Raw genomic sequence first — 23,232 nt, 5'->3', positions numbered from 1 at the left:
CATAGATTTGAAACCCTGGTCAAGTTCTCCACTAATGTTATGCACTCCACAGCCATAACCCTCTACTTCCTATAGGATAACAAAGAGGAGCAAGACCTAGGAAAGACTAATGAGATAACCCGATCCATTTATGAGCTCTTGGTAGAGGATTGGCTAAAACCCATGTTGGACAAACTAGTGAAAGTGGAGGAGGATGTGATAGGGGAAGCTTCTGAGGAGAAGAAGAATGGTAACCAAGAGAAGAAAGAGGGCATATAACCTAGGTTTTGTTGTGTTTTATTTCTATTTTTATGATTATGTCTCTGAACTTTACACCCCATGGGGTTTTTTGGACTATGTCAATTAAGTGGACCAATAGCAATGATGTTTTTAAAAGTTGTTGGTTTATTATTCAAATTCTTATGCATATTAGTTTAAGGATTGTGGTTAATGACAATTTGACTCTTAAAGTTTTATGGTTGTTGATGTTTAAAATTGTTATAGGATAGACATCTAAGAGGTAACCTCCGGCTAGTTCTCAGCTTTATTTGTACTCTAGGGTCAGCCCCCCCTCTTTTTGGCTACTATCAACTACTTCAAAAATATTACTAACTAAAAATAATTTTTAAATTAGCAATAATATTACTAATATTTTCTACCATTTTCTAATATCTAACATTTTCTAGCATTTCTAACATCTACTAACATTTTATAATTTAAATATGTTTTATTTTAATTAAAAATTAACTTGAAACAAAAAACTAACTAGAAATTAAGAAAATAAAAAGATGACTAGAAATATGAAATGAAAAACTAACTAGAAACTATAGAAGTTGAGAAAAACCAACTTCACAATTCGCCAAGAACACTTGCATGCAAATAACCTATTGTTGAAAGGAAACCAAAGAGGGAAAAAGTGCAACTTGGAAATCTCATTAGAGCGAGAGCAAAAATGTATGCTAAAATTCTAAAAAACAAAAAATACAAGAGTTCAACCTTAAAGGTGAACGAAACCCTAAAGCCTAAGAAAGATAGGTTGTACATTAATAATTAATAAAAGAATTACTTATTAATGCACCTAAGAGAAATCTTAAGCACTAAAGAGCAATAACTTAACTAATTAAATCAAAATGATTTAAGTAAGAAGAAAAAAAAAATTACTCTAACACCACCCCCCCCTCCCCTTTAAGGTAAGTGCAGGGGAAAAGCTAACCTAACACAGCTATGAAAGCAGGAAATGGGTCCGACAACAAGGCCTGATTAGGTACCCAATACAAGGAAATTTATGTAAACTAGAGACAAAGAAGAAAACATAGTGGGAAAAATTCCTCTCCAAAAAGAGATAGAAAAAAAACAACAACAAAAAAGGAAATGGCTCAAGAGACCCTCTCAAAACTATAAGTACAACCAGCCCCCCATGAGAGAGAGAAGAGACACCAAAGCCCACCAAGAATGATGGAGCCCCTGTAGAAATGATCAAGCCAATGGAACTCCAATGCAGAAGAAACAATGGCACAAAACAAGGAATCCCCTAAAAGAGAGGTGAAACTGGAAGGCTTAACTGATGCTTAAAGGAGAACACATGAGGATCCTAAAAGGGAATCCCCAATTTAGGTGGATTGACAAGTGTGCTGACACTATCATGAAAGAGGAGATGAATGTCCTCTATAGAATCCTCAACAAGTGCACCTGGGGGCTCGATAAATGGAGTTGGAGGGTCAGGAAGAGCTAAAGAAGAATCTTGTTGAAGAGAACAAACCTTAATTGGATGTGGTGTGGTAGTCAAAACAGTGATCTTGGGAACAATACAAAGGTTCTAGTATCCTGACTACACCACATGATGCTCTCACGAAAGAGAAGAGCTATGCTTCGACAATGGAGATGATGGACCAATGTGTCAAAAGGTGTAGAGATGAGTGGTATGATAAAATGTCCCTATAGCAATAAGGCCTCCTATTGCACTGTTGCAAATGAAGACTGAATCTGTAGTGAACTCAACTGCCTTCCCTGATCCACTATATATAATCTAATAAATTGAGAGAAGGTTTGCAGACAGAGATGGAACATACAATACATCATTGAATGTGCCATCCTAAATGCCAACTGAACCTTTCTCGCAAACTGTTAGGGCAATGTTATTCGGGTGAAAGTACAAAGTTGTGTCACATTTCACGTTGACTAATCAGAATGACTAAATTTGAGTATGTCTCTCTAAAAGTCGATTTTTTCAAATATATGATCTTGTTAAACTTATTCTAGCTAAGTTATATATGGTCTCACACTTTTCCAATTGAAAATGTCTATTAAATGCATGTTTTATGGTAGTTAGTATCAAATTACCAAAGAAATTAAATTATTTCAAAAAGATGAAATTTCAATAACTCTTACTATTTTTTATGATATTTTTTAATAACATATAAAAACCATTTTATAGAGCTCCAAGTTAAGAATATTCTCATATAGTGTTCATAGTGTTTTAATTAGATATAGTATATTGTAATTAAAAAATTCTACAAGTATGCATTTTAACACTCGAGAAGATGTCAATCTTGAGAAAGAAAAAAATAGTAAATCATATCAAAAAAATTTAAAAATTATATGACGTTCTAGAGGAGAGTCCTCTTCAAGAATCTATAATTTTTATTTTGGTTGGAATAGATTTATTTTCAAAAATGTGTTGGGAGATCTAAACTATCAATTTGAATAAGTTGAAATTTGAATCGTTATAAAAACAGAAAATATAGGTCTAAAGTCAATTTTTGTTTTTGATTGTTCTAGATACATATATTATCTATAGCATAATATAATATCAAAAGGAAATAAGTTTATTTCCTTGTAGATTTGTGGTGGGAACTAGACCCCTAATTTCTAGCATTTTTCAGCAACTAAAAACTTTTCTTTAAAAAATAAGAAAATCTATCATTTCTTTTTGCAAATAATTATTAAAATTTATAATCCTAAGCTTCATCCATTTCTACACATTTCATTAGTTTACTTCATTTTTCAAATTCTAAATAATAATACAAGATTTATGTTATTAAAGTTGAACAGTTATACTTTTCTTAGCCTTTTCATTTGTAAAAGGGTGACACGAGTTTGTACTTTTACCCATTACCCATGAGAATATGAGGAATGAAAGAAGCCTCAATAGTGGAGAAGACCCCTTGAGAAGATTCCATATGGTGAGAAGCACCTAAATCTAGTATCCAAGGGACTTGGGAAGGGGATCCAATGGATGCCTGTAATGCATGACCCTATCCAAAACCTAGTGTAGATGTCGTAGATATGGAAGAAGACTGAAAAGCAAACCCCTCTGAGGTAGAAGAGGATGGAGAGGAAACAGTGCTCTTCTGAAGAAGAGCTTGCAAATCTACAATATGTTTCTCATAGCCATCAAATCTCTTCTGAAAACAATGTGACTCATCATGAGGTCCCTTCTAATAGTAGGAACATGTAGGAATCTCAATCTTTTGTTTCTCCTTCTTAGAAGAGGATGATGGGTTAGTAGAATGTTGAGAAGAGGAATCTGATATCTGCATTGGCTTCTACTTTTGTGTACCCTGAGGTGACTTGGCAAGCAATGCTTGTGACTGTGAACCTATAAGTGAATCCATCTGAGTGAGCTTGGACTACTCACGAGTTAACCTATCACAGAATGTCTTAAAAGAGGGCATAACATGTCGTGCACCTGGTGCATCCATAGTGGAGTAGAAGGTAGAAGTGAAAATCTAATAAGGACCTCAAAGCTTTGAGAGTATCTACAATCTATTTCTCATAGCCATCAAATCTCTTCTAAAAACAATGTGACTCATCATGAGGTCCCTTCCGATAGTAGGAACATGTAGGAATCTCAATCTTCTATTTCTCCTTCTTAGAAGAGGATGATGGGTCAGTAGAATGCTAAGAAGAGGAATCTATTATCTACTTCAGCTTCTACTTCTGTGTACCCTAAGGTGACTTGGCAAGCAATTCCTATGACTATGAACCTATAAGTGAATCCATCTAAGTGAGCTTGGATTGCTCACGAGTTAACCTATCACAAAATGTCTCAAAAGAGGGCATAACATGTCGTGCACCTAGTGCATCCATAGTGGAGTAGAAGGTAGAAGTGAAAATATGATAAGGACCTCAAAGCTTTGATAGTATCAGAAAGATACACTCATCATCTGACTTTGTCTTTCTAGCAACCTGTAAAATAGATTGAAGAGACTTGAACTTCATCAAGTCCTTAATGCTGGTGAATGAGTCAAGCACCAAGGAGGTGAACTTTGCATCTATCTATAGAACCCTAAACTGATTCATTGTACCAACCAAGGTGGAAAACTTGTCCCACATAGCCCTAGGTGTAGTCAAACCATCCAGGTGAAATAGTAACCCATCTAAAATATTTAGTGCAATGAGGCCCATTGCCTCATCCATCTTATTTCGCTGCATAAGAAACTCATAAGGCCTCTGTATTAATGGCTAAGCCGCATTGAGGCATGACCATAACCCCTTTGCCATAAGTAATCTGGTCATCTATCCTTTCCAAGTATGGTAGTTGTGAGGTGTAAGGCAGACGACAAGAGAGTCTACCATTGAGAGAAAGTAGATAGAAGTAGAAGGGTCATTTCTGAATTAAATTATAGAAAGAAAATGCACCCCCACCCCACAATGTATAAATTTATCCCTCATATACCAAAGAAACAACTAAGGAAAGCACAAAAAACAAGAAGAAAACCTAGAAGCCAGATGTAGAGAGGGAGGAAACTGAAGCCTCTACTTTAATGCCAAAAATAAGAGCTCAAATAGCTGAGTCATAAAACAGAACCAACATCATCATCTCTAGCTCAAAACTAGCTTTTTGGCGCTTCTTTAGGATCGAAAAAAGACCTTTGTATGCACAACTTATAGCCAAAAAACAACTGCTCCTCCCAGAACAAGCTCTTTAGAAAAATACAGAGATGCAAAAAAATTGATGGCTATATGATCATCAAATGGTTGTTTGCCGAAAAAAATCCAGTTGCCGAAAAACTGACATCATGGACGGAAAGGTGACATCATTGTCGAGAGTCGTCAAAAAAAGTTATGTCGCCAGAAAGATGATGTCATGGCTTGAAAAGATGATGTTAGTTCCTGAAAAAATGATGTCACCACTAGCGATGGTGACAAGCTGATGGAGGCAACGACCAAGCGGTGGGGTGGCGGTGGCAATAGTGGTCGGGCGATGCTACACCAGTGGCGGTGATGGGATGGTGGCGCACTAGCAGCGGCAAGGCATGCACTGAGCTACGGTGGGGTACCGGCACAGGTTAGGTCGTGGTGGCACGCTGGCACAGGTCGGGCCACAGTGGCGCGTCAAAGTGGGTGGTGCATGAGCGGCGCACAGGTGGTGCATTCTACCTGCACATAAAAATACGCAAAAAAATGTTTTTTTCATTTTTAAAAAAAAATAGTTTTTTTGAGCCTAGGGGAGAAAAAAAATTCCCTAGAGGCTACTATGGCCAAAAATGATGAATTTTAAATGGATTTTGACTGAACTGAACCTTATGAGCACAATGGCAGCATCCGTTTTTGCCCAAAGTGCACTAGAAAAAAATGCCTCCTCTATATTGAAGAAAAACAACCATGAAAAGCTAGATTTTTCGTCTTCAAATTACGGCTTCAAGATCTCCAAACTAGGCAATAGCAAGGTTACTTTGATACCATGTAGAAGTTGAGAAAAACCAACTTCACAGTTTGCCAAGAACACCTGCATACAAATAACCTATTGCTAAAAGGAAACCAAAGAGGGAAAAAGCGCAACTTGGAAATCTCAATGGAGTTAGAACAAAAATGTATTCCAAGATTCTATAAAACAAAAAATACAAGAGTTCAACATTAAAGGTGAACGAAACACTAAAGCCTAAGAAAGTTAGGTTGCACATTAATAATTAATAAAAGAATAGTGCACAACCAAAATATGGGGCACACTTTTAAGGGATCACCCCATTTGATATTGTGTATTAAAGTAGTCCCAAAAATGCTTCTAAGTGGAAGAAGTTGGAGGATGGAGAAAATAGTGGTGTCAAAGTTGAAGACTTTACATAATAATTGAAGAATTTGTACGAAGAGATTTAAAATATATATTAATAAAATGAATCTTTAGTATAATGCTAAGGTAGACTAGAAGACGAGATATTAGGAATTTGATATTGGTGATGAAGTTTTGGTTCATCTACAAAAATAGAGATTCCCAAGAGGAACATATAAATTAATTTAAGTTAAAGATGACGAAATTTGGACGATAAAAAATCTTGAAGAAGTATGATTATGAAGCACAATTGTCTAGTAAACTGAATATTTCACATGTTTTTAATATTTTAGATGCAACCGAGTATGATAAAGTATTGAAGATAAGATAAAAGAAGTGTGGTAGATTATAATACTACCTACTTCCAATGAGGCTGAGATAAAAGACATCTTAGATAGTCATATCGGAAGAAGCTCAAGAAATAATAGGTATGAAGAGTTCTTGATCAAATGGAAAGGCTATTGAAGATTCATCATGGCTATCTAGGGAAGACGTTGACCGCCTTGGTTCTCCATTGCAAACCTGAGATGTGATAAGGTCACTTCTCAAATCACCTCGAGTAACTATATTTAGTACATTTTTATTTGAACCTAAATTGCTCCAATTACTTTCCTAAAAAATATTTTGGATATCCAAGCATGTCAGTAAAGTTCAAATAAAAACTATTACTTTCATGTCAAATTTTGGATATCCAAGCATGTCAGTAAAATAAAAACTATTTTGGATATCCAAGCATGTCAGTAAAATTATTACTTTCATGGCAAGTTCAAGCTTTATTTTCAAGATATTGTACTTTCTATTTTGACAATTTGGTATGAAAACTTTAAACTCAATTTTGAAGGCCTTAGAAGCCTTGAAAGGGGGTCAAATTTTATCTGAGATAGTGCTTCTCAATTAGAGTTGTTATGTGCTTCAAGAGGTTTCTTAAAAGTTGTTATTTAATAGAAAATTGGGCACACAATTCACATGACATGTCCTCTAAAAGTTGTTATACTTTAGGAGAAAAATAAAAAACATTCAAATACTATAATGAGTACCAAAACTTATTTGGGGGCATATTCTCAACATATTTCAATGTAATAAAAAATAATATAAATTCAATTGGCTTCAAAAAGGATTCCATTTTTTAGAACTTTCTATAGCTGTTAAACTTCCCAATGTAAAGAAGATAAATAAGACTTATGAGGGGCGGCTCTAATCATGCATATGGTAGCTCTAACTTGCATATTATTGTAATTCACATATGGTTCTAACATGATTTTTTGAAGTATTGTGATGTCCTTTCAATTGAAAGATATTAGAAAATGAGTGTTTTTACTATTTCAATTGTTCAGCTATAGCAACCTTTCATGGGTGTATCTTTGTTGCATTGTATGTATTTGAGGTAGTAAGGCGAGTACCTTTTATCACTTATATTCCACCTTTTTTTTAAGGTAAAGTCAAAGTTGTATTTTTATATTAAAAGGAGATTATTTATCAATACTTTAACATAAAGCATATCTTTTTTAACTACTTTTGTATTGTACTATTGTTGACACAACTCTTTTTAACTTCAACACATCCAAATTGATTATAGTACATTTTTTGTTTTTTCCTAATTTAACACAATTTAATGTTCAATATTTTTTAACTTGTATTGTAATAATATTTGAAATTTGTAACATGATTTGAAATTGTAAAAATTATCTAAATTATTTATTAATTATAATTATGAAATTTAGCAATATAAAAGTTTAATAATTATGTTTTATTTATGATCTTTGTTTGCATTCAAGAAATAGGAGTAAGTGTTAAGTCGAGAATAGGCAGATAATTTGACACTTACATTAAGATTCTAGTAAAAATTTAGTTAGCAAGACCAAAACACATTTGTCTCCAATTTAAGCATTTATAATTAGCATTAGCAACATTACTATGTTCTAACTATTTATGAATAACATGCAAGGGCAATCGTTATTTCCCTTGTATTAAGATAAGGTTTATGAATATCATGCAACACACACGCGCGCAAACACACACACACACACACACACACACACACACACATATATACGACAGTGGGGTATTGACAATCACACAAATCAAGAGTCACTTCTTCTTGCTATAACATTTTTTAGGGGATGTTTTATGAGATAAGATGGTTGAAGATCTAATGTGTAACAATGATTTAGTTTCATGTTAGAACTATCCCTAAGAATATTTGGTTCTATCATTGATGTTTAAAGACCTGGGAATAGACAAATATTTAGCTCTAGAAATGGTCTCATTGCCACGTTATGTGCTTTAAAGGTAGGTTAATAGGTTAAAAACCATATGTGGATTGTATAAAGCTAACAATAGAAATAGTCCTTCGTAAATTTTATGTATGTAATGTATTGACATACCCATAGGTAATTGATTTACTATAGTCTCAATTATTTATGATTTTAGTTTGATATATGCTAACTATGTTCTAGTTAACTACTACAATCGAAGATGGTAAGTTTATTAGCAAGGTGAGTGAAACATTGTCTCAAGATAGATTCTCAATAAACTATGGTTAGTTTAGGGCAGATCAAACATATGTTTGAAATTTAGATTCTAGACCTTGAAGATTTTTTTGAACTCCATTCTTTCCTACGAATATTCAAATAGAACTGAGATTGGAGTATAATTTATTTTATAATAAAATAAACTAATTTCAGCCTTTATATTTTATTCAACTTTTATCATAAATTTAGACCATACCGATTTAATAAAGATAATAATAAATGAATGAATTCCACCTGAAATAAGAATCGGGGAAAGAAAAATAAAAAACATCTCAAATGCGCTAGAATGTCTTACTGAAGAGAACTGGTATGTTCCCACCTCCTACTTGAAGATCTTATCATATTTTTTGAAAAGAACCTCGAACCCAATACATGGAAACTGCTGATGACGGAACAGAATCTATGCCAGCCAAGATGCAGCATAAAAACATTGTCGCTAAGAATCAAGAAAGACCAATAAAGACACAGAATTTGTCAAGAAAAGAAGCATAATACTGCAAGGCCAAAACGAGAATAATCTATATTTGGAGGCTAAAAAATATCCAAGCAAGCAAAGTTCCAGGGAAAAAGAACCATGGCAGAAAATGATCAAACATGAAGAAAAACTTCCAAAATAAGTTGCCAACAGAAAGTTCAGGCCTGCCTATAATCATATCCTGATCGAACATATAAAAAGTAGAACATAATGTTAAAAGAGATACCAGACCCAAACGCCGGCAGAGAAAACGAGCGTAAAACATATCAACTTGATAAGATGACGGAAAGGAAACATCCAGCACCCGACAGAAATAGCCAAAAGATTAAGAAATGAAATATCATGAAATTACGCGTGAGAATAATCGAAACTGAAAGTCACCAAAGCTGCAACTTAGCAACGTTCAAAAACAACAAACGACCAAAAGCTGCGATAGATAGAAACGAACGGGATCTCAAGAAACACTATAATTACAGCAACCGAAAGTACAACAATATTCATAGTAAAGAAGCATGATAATACTTTTTAACAAACTTTTTAAGTCTATCAAAAAACGGGAAAGTGCCCGACTCGTTTCCCAAGATCTGATAAATCATTAAAATATCATTGAATGTCGATTCTACCAACCCAATCTGCCAATTGATCTCTTTCCCAGAAAATGTTATATGTTTATTTTCAGATCTAACGATACATCGCATCCCAACTGTTGGTGAAAACCTGAATAAAAGTAACCACAATTATTTCCAAAAGCGCTGATACTCAAACCTTCGAGCACCCCGTAACATATTTTAAGCCTCTTTGAAAACATTTCAGGCCTGACAGCATTCCATTGATATGGATAATAGAAGGTGAATAATCTACATGTTGGATTTGTACTCTCACATTTCTCAGAATTGATTTTGTATAGAGGATTGTCATTTGGGTATAGGTTAAAATGTTGATTCACTACCAATTAACCGAATAGAGCAGGTTACAGTATTAAGAGAGTTTAGAGTACATATATTTGTAAGATCAACTTACTCAAAATGGACCTATAATTTTGATGGAATAGATAATAGATACAGTCTATAATGTTAGATTTTCTCTTTTCTAGTGTTAATTGTGTGATATAATTTCACCATCAACATTTTTTTATGATACTATATGATCTATTATCAAAATGAAAGGAATAATTATAAAGCAGAAATGATTCCTCTGTCCTTGGCTTAAAACCAAAAGATATCACAAATACAAACTGATAGGTAAAGTGATTAGACCATTCAATCAAGGTTATAGGATTGAATTTTGACCTTAACCCATATGAACAGCTGACACAAAAACATTTCAATTATACAGCAGCCTCTGCAACAAACACTGTTTAGTGATTGTTTCAGTGCTCAATGCATTTGAATGATGAAAATGATAAGAAACTAAATATCAGGCATAAGTGCAGTGATCTAATGTTATACCACTTTGCATATGTTAAACCCATATGCCCAATATACCATGCATAATTGGATTTCATGCACAAACATAACCAAATGGGCAAAATGGAACCTAGTTATATCATCAGTAGCCTTGTACTAGCATCAATGGATTATGGCCCATGTAAATTGTCGATAAACAGCAAATACAATAATTAATTTGGATCCCTGAACAATTATACCTGGAATATGCATTGCTATTAGCATCTAGAAAACATGAAACTACACATACACACAATACAAATCATATTTATATCATGAGGATCGTAATGTTGGTGGAACAAATTATGAGAATAGTGGGAACACATGCAATATGTATCCTACACTATAAAGTTTACTTATTAGGCATTCTTAACATTCAAAGGCTAGCAATGGAAGTTGAGCTAGCAATCTAAATCAGAAAGCAGACCCCTCATTCATGTGATGTCTCTCCACGTAAAACGATGGACCATAACTATCCATTACCACATATTGGGTATTGTCTTCAGAAGATTTCCAGTGGCGTTTCCTTTGGTTTATAAACCAATTATTTATTTGCTTCTGATCCAGCCCTGTGGATTCGGCCAAAGCTGCCTTTTCAGTCTCCTGCAGTAACAATAGAAATATGAATGCCATTTTCCTATTTAAAAGCTCAAATTGACATTAAAATATATATAATCTGTGTCTACAAATTATTATAACAGATGATAGAACTGAAAATGAAATCCATTTTGTTTAAAGACTCTTAAAAAGGCAGGATTCAATGAGGCTGAATATCAAGAAATCTAATCAAAATTTAGTAGCGTAAGAATTGCTTACTGAAGGATAAGGCCACTTGTAGTGGAGACTCCACCAGTCAAATAGCTTTTGGCGGGCTTCTTTAGGGAGCTTCCCTTTCTTCTTCTTCTTCATAAATTCTTGTTTCAGACTGCTTAGACATCCACTGTATTTACGAAGTAAACGATCCTTCAATTCTCTGTCCTGTGAATTTTGATTCAATTCCTGATACTCCATTTCACCAGGGCTGCAATCTTCCTCTGAAGAAACACCTCCCTCTGTTTTATCATCACTTTCGGCTGTAAGAAAATAAAATTTAGATTAGACTACAGCGAACACATTCCACAAATCATATCACCTCATCAACTCAGTTTGTAAGAGTAATGTGCTTTCTTATATAATAAATTATCCTCAATCTTTTTCTATAAATTGATAATTTCAACCCTCTTATAATCGAAATCTGTCAGTTCGTTCATTGTAAGAAGGCCTTGAATATGATGGTAATATAAATGTATATAGCCATTTTTATTATAAGACAAGCTCTAGAAGATAGTGTAACATAAAAGGTGTGATTTCAGATGGACTGTCAAAAGAATTATAGGATTATTCTTTTTCATATTGATAAATTAGTTTATATAATATCAATTCAAAATAAAAAGATGCTTTCAGATATGAAGGGAGCTTTAAAATGAATAACAGAGAAAGGAAACTTCAAAAGACTAATTGTCACAAAAAATTTACTTAATGGACGGTATAACTATTTGTGAGTATCTTACAGCCATAAATTTGAGCCCTAATTGTGAATCTGTTACTTCTTTGAATAATTGAAGATTATTCAAGTTATTGTGAGTAACTTCCAGCCATATTCTCATATCTCAGACCTCTCCACCAAAATATGTACCAAATAATATGTGAAAAGAGTTCACATTCTAGTTTTCATTTCTGAAAAGCATTATGCCAATTGACAATGCATTTCACTTTTATATTTTGTTTTGGTTTGGAAGTGAGAATGGCTTCATCTATTAGAGTTGAATGAGTTGTAATCACATCTTTTCTCTGTAGTATTAACCTGAAATCATTTTTTCTTAAACTAAAAGTTTCATAGAATTATCTAAAATATATCACACTCCTCCAAATTATGGACCAAACAATACAATTCCTATTATAAATTTCTTACAATTCGAAAGACTATTATAAGATAATTAAATATTATAAATGTTAATAATAAACAAAAATTTCTTTATTATTCATAAATTGTAAGGATTTCCTTGCCTTTATACCTTTATGATTATCATTACATCATAACTACAATCAAAGTTTGACTTAGAACTTCAAAAGCCAAAATTTAAACCTCGAAAAAGAAACATAAGAATATACAGATCAAATTGTAAATTACTACAGAGAGTTGATCCTATAAGCAACTTCAATATGGTTTTAAAACCAAGAACATTGTTGATGGTCGTTCTATTATTATATAGAATAAAATAGCTCAATATCATATAAATGAAATTGAAAAATAACTTGTCACGTAATTTTCTGTAAAAACTAAAGAAAAATATAAATTAAACTGTGCCTGGCTAATGATGCCAGCTAGCTTGCCCATTTTAAATACTCGCATTTGTCTAGTATTTTCTGCAGTGCAATGATAAATTGCTCTGACCTATTCCTATCATTATTAAGGATAATTCAATATTATTTCTTTTAATTAAAGGTTCTGACAATGCAAGATAGAGTAAAGTCAAGAAAATAATTCAAAGATTTTAACATGAGAAGTTGAAAGAGATTATCCCAAGGAAAGAGGAATTTTATGGTATAATAGTTCTCAAAGTTATGATTTTAGAAGTTTGTGGTCTGTTTTTTAATTGAAATCTCTTAAAAATTAGTTATAAAATATAACTTCACACTGTCAATTGGAATTAAAAATATTACTAAGTCAAGATCCAAGAGATAATGTTTATTATATTCTTTAAAAAAGGAAACATTACATACAATAGGCTAAGCAATTAAAGCCAAGATTAAATCCAAAGCCATATCAATTATCAAAGAAATCTGTAATAGGGGTGCTTCTATCAAGATGCATATTTCGTATTGTTCGTCTCCCAGGTTTTTCAGCTTGATTGCAGTCTGAAATCTTCCTTAACTGAAACATCGGCTGGAATGGAAAAGATTTTAATTCTGATGTTAGATGTTGGTAGTAGTACATATTTGTTTGCACTCACTCAAGTGAGGACATCTAAATGTGCAAGCTTACCTGATGTATAATGCCAAACACTTACGATCTTAACATCGAAAAATGCTTTCCACAAAGCTTCTTTGAGCTTATAAGGAGACTAGAATCTTCTACATATAGATTAAAAAATGTTCATCTAAAAGGAAATAATGCTTAGTCCCCACCCATCAAAAGCAAAGTTAACATTTATATCTTTCATGAAATGTGATGGGTCTCAATTCTATAGCTATCTAGGTGATGGGAACTCTGTCCACAAGACCAATGATTTCAATTAAAGTTCGAATGTAGGTGCATGATAATATTATTTTGTAGTCAATAACCTCAATAGCATAGGCAGAGAAACTTGGGTTTGTTGATGTAGGGCTTGTAAATGTCCTCTTGGATGCAAATCTCTTTTTACTAATTTGGATAATGGATGCCCTCTGGATAAGATTACAAACAAATATGCCAATAATCTACAGAGCCAACATTTTACTCAAAGCCTAAAGTAAGCATTACTAGGATACATCAAATTGGCTTTCCAACTGCAAATAGCAGTTGACCTTGAAAATGGCATCCCACTTGAACAAGTGGGCATCAAATTTTGCGTGTACAATACACTAGAGAGCTATGATTTATAGTCAAACAATTCTCCTAAGCAAAAGTTTGTAAGTTCAATTCCATTGAGAAAGTTCCCCTAAACTTCGAAGGCCGTAAAGAGAGGTCGTCCAAACAAAAATGTCAAAAAGATCTAATTTGGATATATGTATCTTTGAACCAATGTTAAAAGCAATCTTTTTATCACAAATTCTGAGCAGCAAAGGATTAAAAATCTTTGACCTCAAAATTTATCTTGAAAGAATGTCTAGGGTCTTTGAATGTGACCCAAATTTATCTTGAAAGAAAGTCTAGGGTCTTTGAATGTGACCCAAATTTATCTTGAAAGAAAGTCTAGGGTCTTTGAATGTGACCCCAAGATAAGTGCAAGAAAAGATTCATGTGACCATCTTACCTCACAAGTTACATGAATGAGATCAGCACTTTCTATAAGTAAAAATCATGATATTTATTTCTTCAAGTTAAAACACATTTTTTGGTTGTTACAAACAGATAACAAGTTGTTCAAAAGAATCTACAAACCATTGTTTGTTTAAAAGATAAAATCAATGCCGTTAGCAAACAATAATACTAGTCATTAGAAAAAAAAAAAAAAAAAAGATACTGAAAAAAATATACATGTAATGAACTACCAATGTTAGAAAAATATTTTTTTAAAAACTTTTCAAATTGTCAATCTACAAACTAAAAAGAGTGAGGAAGACTAGCAAATTTTCTTATTTTCCTACACTATTATATACAATTGAAAAAAGTATCATGCAGGGAAATGAATTTTGATTGTTTCATAAATCCTCAAAACTACTTGAAAACTAATATCACATAGACATATGCTCTCAAACCTCTATATAAATAAGATAATTTTTTGTATATTACTCCAAAAATCAATGAAGCAACTATCTAGAAGTTCACCTTTCTAATTTGAAATTCATTCAATTCCTCAATAATAGCTCACAAAGTGAAAACTTGATCAATAGAAATAATGATTGAATTTGAATACAACTTGACGATAAGCACAAAGTTCCAAATTGCCCACAAAGGAAGAGATTTTAGCATTTAAAAATGAGGCATTAAGCTTCAAAAGTGTTTTGCCAAATCATGATATTCTTGTTATAATTAAGGGCGCTCACCAAACTACTAGGTAGGATGGATCATAAGTGACTACTGGGATAAAGGGAAACCAAAGATTGCATCATTAAATAAATTAACGACGGAAAAACAAATTAGAAAAGCTGCAATATTTAGAAAATCAGATTATAATCAATCAAAATCATAGTTACTATTAGATTTCTATTCGTAAATAGCCTCGCTTTGTGGTAAATAAGTAAGTAGAAAGAAAGTGATGGCAAGGTATTACGATTGCAGGCCCACTAAATTGAGAGAGGCATGCTAGAACTAAATAGAAGGGTATATTATAAAATGAATATCCTTATGAGGAAAGAGGGTATGCAAAAAAGTGTTTAGGGTCATTGCACAAGGCGTATAGGATGTCATGATAGTGTATGAAAAGAAATTGCAGCTTTCTTATGTTCTAAGTAGTGTCCTAAGCTTTATTGAAGACTCTTAACAGTACTAAGGTCATGTTTTAAATGTCCTCAAATGTGGAGTAAAGATTTTATGCTCTTTATCAAGCAATTTACTTATAAGAAACCCACAATCTTTGAGATTTATAGCTCTAGAAGTAGAATAATATAGGAAGTTATTTCATAATCCTTGATATACTAAAATGTTAACATGACATTAGAATAAACTTTCGTGAAAATAGAAAGTTTTTAGACTTGTCCCTATATAAATGGAATTTGCATTCTATGTATCCTATTAGATTTTCAATCTAAGGACTTAACAATATTATCTATATTTAGATTTTAATATAAGTATACACATTTGATATAAGACATAAGACTTATAAGCGACACTCTTTCTATTTCAATATAATTAAGGACAAACCTTTGAACATGATTGATGATGAATATTGCTCTTTAATTATAGTGATCTTTTAAAAAACTTAACCAAAAACATCATAAAAGATGCATACTATATTTAAATATCATACTAAATTGTAAACCCTCTAAAAAATGACAAGCACACAAAGAAAACACAAGAAACTTGAATGCAACAACTACTTGTCAACTAGAAAAGCTACAACACTCAATACTTACATATAAAAAGCTACTAAGCTACATGAAAACCAACTGTAAAAAGCTACTAACCATTAAAAAAAATGAAATCATCACAAAAAATACCTATAGATAAATAGCCAGAACACCTAAGATACACCTCCAATAACCTTGAGCCCTATTAGTCACGCTCTCCCAAAACCAACACTACCTTGAGCCCTATTAACCATGCTCTCCTAGAACCAACACTACCTCGAGTCCTATTAGTCATGCTCACCGAAAACAAACACTACCTCCACTATCATTGGAGAAGTAGTAGCAAATATTCCTCATCAAGATATATCCACACCACCTGAGGTATTCCTCCAATAACCTTGACCACTATAAGCCATGTTCTCCCAAGGACGAACACTACCTCGAGTCCTATTACTGATGCTCTCCCAAAACCAAGACTACCCCCACTATCATTGAAGAAGTAAACAAAAATTCTAGCCTAGAAAGATGAACCCTACCAAATAATTCAGCCCTTCAAGTGTCAATCTTTATAATATAATTAGCATAAGTAGAAGGAATACCCACTCATGACTTCAAATAAACCATGACAATGCTACACAACCTTACGTTGTTATAATCATACCATCAAAATCTATCCATCCCTACTTAAAATATTAATCTCCTCCATCATCATTACACCGTCAACAACCAAGGTAATAAAAGAAACAAATGGCATCTCTTTTGGAAGAAGAGATCCACAAAAGAGCGTCTTATTAACTTATCACCTTTTCAAGCTACCATATTGGCCCACAACCAAATTAATCTAGAATCTAGCACCCCCATGAGTACCTAGAATCATTATAACAAGATTTAGGACCTAAGTGTTTAAGGAAACCAAAAGATCTTTTCCAATATGAAATTTCCATTCATGACCTTTGTTAACTAGATCCCTAGAGGAATAAATTGGTAAAAAGGAAACCTTAATTAGATGAAATACTTGTCAATGCTTCGCAACTAGGCACCATAACCCACCACTCCATACCAACAAATAAAACTAGAAAAATCCTCATTTCCTAGCCATACTCGTTATAATATGCATCTTGAGTTTACCTCACACACAATCATAAGTATTCAATACTTAATCGCTATAAATAGTCATAAATGCACAAGATATTTGTCGCTACCAATTGTCAAAATGGACGATTAGAAAAGAAGATTATGGCATATCACATGTGACCATTTTTCGATAATAGGGGAGAGGACCCAATATGTGAGCACGTTCCAATTGCTGTGATAGGAGTTGTTAGCTTAACACCCACACTTGTTGATTTAATATCCAACATTTTTGACAAGATTGTACCAATAGTTGTGACGTTAAAGTTGTTCTTGCTAATGATGACTACCCATAATTGAATGAAATGTGTACCTTTCCCAAAAAATAATCAATAGTGTGATGCCACATAGCTGCACAAGTATGGGGGTCTCTAATGCACTATGATTGGTCTCACTTTTTTTGGGGCTGTTTTGGACAACTCTACAAAAAGTATGCTGATGTGGTGTCATATTTGATGATGTTGATTTGAAACCTTAGTTATAAGTAGGGGACTTGCCAATTAAGCTATTGTCAAAAAATAGAAATGATTTGAAATTTCCACATAAGATTTTCAGAAGCACGAAGTTAGGGTGCTCAACTGTTGGATCCTCTCCCCCTACTATTTGCAACACTTCCGCTCCATATCAATATTCTCAAGAAAAGATATACGAGAGATTCAGTTCCCATATTAGCTAGAAAATTAGTAGCTTTGTGTGTTGAAAACTGCAATGCTGTACTTCACCTAGGTGAACCTTATTTTTTCTAAAACAATGCTTCTTTGACATAAGTTCTCATATGCCAATTAGGACTATTGCTTTTGGACAAAGCCTTTATCGTTCTCTCAGAACAAGTAATTATGTCCCATCAAATTGAACTTTGATATCTGTCCAGCACTTTCGTTTATCCATTCTCAATCTCTAGACCCATAATTTACAAGAAGTAGGTCTATGTTATTAATAAATTAATTGTTCTTAAGAATCATTAAAACCGTACTTGAATAAAATCATAAATTGTCTTCAACTTTGTCAACCTTGTAGATGCCTTTTAAATATTGAAGACGAAGGAACCTCGTGAATGTTTTACGTGCAAACTGTATGAGAACAGGATCAATGAATGTGTATACCGCATGTATTCGCCCAAAAGGTCTACACAGTAGGATTAGAAACACCTTGCCTGGCCATATAGTATTCTCATGACAAATTATAAAGAGTTGGGTAGGTAGTAACCTTTCGATCCCCATAAGGTTGACAAATCTCTTGCATCTCCTTTCAGATGGGAAGAACTATGGAAACGATATATTAAAGAGCGGATATAAAATGATAATAATGTTACCTTAAAATTGCACGCCTCTCACATTCATTTTTCAAAATTAAGTCAGTTACTAACATAATATATTATTACATCTGTACTCTAAACCTGCCTATAAGGTACAGAAAACCAAAAAATACAGCCTATAGAAAGGATTAAAAATTAAACAATTTTAGAATTAACTTAAGCTGGCTAATATATAGAAGAGGACTAACATAAAGATAGCAGAACTTCGCTTTCAGATTGAAAAAAAATGCATAAGGGGTTTAACTGCTGAGAAACGAAGTCCTACAGTAGCCCAAGATTATAAACATCTTAATATACAAGCAAATAAGGATTCCAACTATAGAATCATATGTTATAATTCTGTCATTAGTTTTAATTGTTTCAACTATAGAATTTCTTACTTCATTATGGCAGCTTAAAAATTGGGTCAATGGAGGATTTTAAATTCCTTTTGTTATTCAATATTGGAGCACGGACTTATGCTAATATCTCTTCGACATTGAACTCATATTGATCGATTTCAAAAGAGAAAAGAGACCATTATTTGCTAATTTCATGTCGATGAAATGTGAATTCCCTGTAACTTGTTTCACTGTTTCTGTTTAAACAGGACGAGATTATAGTTCATTAGATTGCATCATAGTAGCAGTGGTCTCCATGTTCTTCATTTTATCACCTCCTATAATTTCACACATGTCCGCGGATTTCTAACGGATTAAGACAGTCTACTCTAGCGGTCAGTACTGTGCCCCGCTGATTGCGGACATTTATTTGACGTTGAGAAAATCGGTAAGGATTCCTTCCCGTACATTAAACCCAGTACTTTGTCTTTTATCATTTTGTATATGCTCTTACTCCAGGCGGTTCTGGAAATGGGGAGCCATTTTTCTTCTCAAATATGATTTTTTATACCCAAATCAATGATCATATTTATTGGTAGGTTCAGATGATTTCTACCACAACAATAATTTAATGTTTATTTTTGTCCCATTAAACACCGACTACCTTTAGTACCTATTGTCGGGCTTATATCTCACAGGAACATGGTTTTGTAGATCATGGTCTGATATTTGTTGATTTGGTATTCCTATCAAGTGATAAACCATAAAAATAAGTAGGACAAAATGGAAATAATTGGGTATTTAAAAATGGAAATAATTAGGTATATAGGGTTATGAGAGTTAATTATTCATAGATTGCTTATGAAATTTTGGTGGAGAAATTTCACCTGAAGGAGAGATTCTTATCGTCTCTTTGGTGAGAGTGCTAAGCTGAGTTTCAATCTTCTTAAAATACGCCATGGCTTCCTTGAAGGGCTTCGTAATCTCTTCGTGGTACTTATTAAGCATGTCGCAATAAGACTCCTGATAAATTGGAAGAAATCACAGCATCAGAATATTTCGTCTTCTAACACCATCTATACATTTTACTGCAACTGGAAAAGAAAAGCCAATCCTACGTGAAGACCCATATTAAAAATATATGGGTACCGATGTGTCCGTTTAAGAACTAGATTTGTAGAAGAAAAGAAAATGCAAGAGAAAATCCTTGTTAACAATAGCCTGAAGTCCTAGAAGTAGTGCTAAGGAGATGTAATGGAGAAAATTATGTGCTTGAAAATCACCATGAACCTGTCGAGTTCTGGATCCATTCCGAAGGTCAGATCCGTCCCATTCTGTCGACTTTCATATTCACCAGCGGCTGCCTCTAAACGAGCCACAACCTCTGGAGGAGCCCCAACCTGAACTCATTGTTCCAAACGAGGAGTCTAAACTATTAGTACTGGTAAAAACAATGGAAACTGTCTCCAGAGGTTCAGAAGAAATGAAAGTGGTATTTGAAACAGTAAACCCTTAATTCATATGATTAAAATAAACACACATTCACAAAGTAGCAATGAGATGCACATATGTTGCAGAAAATTCACCCATTGAAAGACTTTTGACAATGCTGACCACTGAAGCACATGAGAGTTCCAATTTGTGAGTAGGAGTCTCTGGATAAACTTATTGGACGTTAGGTTTTGGTTTTGGTTGATCAAAGTCTATGATCTATAATCAAGAAGAGAGCGTGATAAGATAATAGAAGATTAATTTAATTTTCTTATTTAGCTTTCTGCCCCTATCATGTAAGTTTTAGGATCAAAATCTATGAATCATCGTAAAGGATAGCACACCACAAAAATTCTCTTCTACTTTCTTCTGCTACTATAATGTATGTTTTTTCCTTCTTTATTTCAGATTGGATTCTATGAGCCATCATAGAGAAGAGAGCAAGATAAAAGTTATTCTCTTCATTTCTGTCATTTCTGATCAAACTCCATAACCCACCATCATCCACAAGAGGGCAAAACAAAAAACTTATAGAAAATGAAGGCACATGCTCAAATTCAAATCTAAGGCAATGTCATCCAACAGAATTGAACTTGTTCATATAAACCACGATTCCAAAGATCGGTGCTAACTAGAAACTCGTAGACAACAGCTAAACACATGATACACACATTATTATTACCCGGTTCAAGCAAGGGTTTACCTTTTGACAGTTGATATAAGCTTCCAACAAGAAGCGGTAGTGCGGGTGCCCTAAAATCTTAGCCTTCATTCCATCCACCTCCTCCTCATTAGCAACAGGATTCCTACCATTACTACTGAAATGGGGACTATCAGACTGGCTGCACAACTGGTTGGACGACGACTCTCCAAAACAATTCACACCCACTTCTCTATGAAATTCAAAGCGGCCAGCAAGGTTCTGGCAGCCTCCTTCCATCTTAACCAGCGGCAGAGAAGAAACCGTTTTGTTGCTCAACTGGTGTTGCTGCTCCATCGAATGGTGTTGCAGCATAGGCAGGCTTTGGCCGTGAAATGCTACGAAGGAGTTGTTCTGAACCGGCATTCTCCTCGTGATGATGCTCTCGCCGTCGCCGTGGGGACGGTGTGCCGTCATGATGCCCATCATGGAGCTCCTCTCTCCCTCTCCGTACTCATCCCCCACCATGTTCATGTTCATGTTCATATTCATATTCATGTTGTCTATCTCTGCATTTGGGTGCTCCATAATACACACCCGCCGTAGATCTACCACTACTGCTGCATCATCATTTCATGCTACTGAAATCTCTGGAGATACAATACACCTAAATCGAACTAAGCAAGACACAGCCCAACCCACTTACGTGACGCATTCGTCCATCTAAAAATAGCAATCTCCAAGCCAAGCCAGATAGATTTCCCTAGGGTTGCTTTCGCTTTAGAAAAACGTGCCCATCACAGGAAATCCCTTTCTCAGATGCCGTTTCGCCTCCCCTTTTCATCTCCACTGCAACACAATAACACAAAAAGAAACCATTAAGCTCATGCCCGGCTTCAACAGTTGTAGAGACTCTCATCATCGTATCATTCTGACTGCCACAACTCTACTACTCTACTCTACTCTCTTCCTGAGGGGCAAAGGACAAGGGAGTACAGCAGAGAACAAAGATACCCATCTCCACAAACTGACAGATTGTGTACTATGCAAAGCGTAAGGAATATTTGGCTATTGAGGTTAAATATACATGTTATCTTCTGACTTCTCTGGGCATTGCCCTTCCTAAACATCATCCTCCCTAACTCAAACCCAAAAGCCGGGCTAAACATCAAACATCATCCCCAATGCACAGTGCCTAACTTCTCATGATTCATCCGCGGCCTAAATGGAAAGAGAAACAAAACAAAATGTTCCCGGCCGTACACCTGACGTGGTAGAACATCTGCCCTAGATCGTCTCCGCCAAATTCTCGCAGAATTATTACCTTGGAATGTGCATACTGATCCTCAGTAGTTCCTCCTGATCATCACGTGCAAACAGCAGTACAGTTTGAGTAAACCGTGAATATAACCTCGGAACGTAATCGCGGAGGGGCCCGGGGGAGGGGAAAGATGATAGTGATTGCCCAACTCGAAGGTGCTTTGGCTCGGCAGGAATGACGGCTGACGGCGCACTCCCGAGTGCAGACTTCCACAGGTCAAGTTATTTGGCCGACCATTTGCTCTCTCAGTACCGCACTTATTACCCCCATATCCTTTCCAACCATTTGTAAAGCTCGAGGAGCCCGAAGTAGCTACTGGTGGTCAAGTTTCTCATTTCCTTGTGCCTCCTCCTTCGAATAATACCGGCTAACCAGCTATGTTTAAATGGTTTCCCACATATGGGATGGACTATTTTTTCTTTGAATAATATCAGCTGTCCAGTTATTTTTTAATGGTTTCCCACATATGATGTGATCTTTGCTTCCCGGATGCTTTCCCAAATATGGGGTGTGCGATTGCCTTCCCGATTTGTCTTTTAAATTAAAATATTATTCAATTATTCAGTCTTCTTCTAGATCAGGTTATTGTTCTCCAATCTATATATGGTTTTGTTATTGATTGATCATATAGTTTTCAAATCAAATTCATGAGTTATGTTTAGAGGAGTGAGTCATAAGAATTCATCTCTAATGAGACTGAATGATATATTTAGCACTAGTTGTCTCTAGATTATGATTAGAAAACTGAAGCACTCTTCATTTAGATTATGATTAGAGAAGTGAAGCAATTGGCCATCTTGGAAGGTCACTCATCCAAGTACTACAACATAAAGGTCACTCA

The 23,232-nt window shown here is 34.4% G+C and overlaps 1 protein-coding gene across 1 annotated transcript; it reads right to left on the bottom strand.

The window, feature by feature from the left end:
• Positions 1-10,729: 10,729 nt before the first annotated feature.
• LOC149557929 (homeotic protein knotted-1-like) lies at positions 10,730-22,746 on the bottom strand. Its single transcript, XM_089832387.1, has 5 exons — positions 21,134-22,746; positions 20,223-20,339; positions 19,827-19,962; positions 11,299-11,555; positions 10,730-11,085 (listed from the first exon to the last, which is right to left on the bottom strand). The coding sequence occupies exons 1-5, from the start codon at positions 21,656-21,658 to the stop codon at positions 10,897-10,899; spliced, it is 1,224 nt and encodes a 407-aa protein (XP_089688513.1). The 5' UTR covers positions 21,659-22,746; the 3' UTR covers positions 10,730-10,896.
• Positions 22,747-23,232: the final 486 nt, after the last annotated feature.

Source organism: Cupressus sempervirens, chromosome 5, assembly GCF_028749045.1.
Source record: "Cupressus sempervirens isolate cs-2001-9-10 chromosome 5, ASM2874904v1, whole genome shotgun sequence".
Taxonomy (NCBI): domain Eukaryota; kingdom Viridiplantae; phylum Streptophyta; class Pinopsida; order Cupressales; family Cupressaceae; genus Cupressus; species Cupressus sempervirens.
Note: the sequence above shows the minus strand (reverse complement) of the source record. Positions and strands in the feature narration are given on the sequence as shown.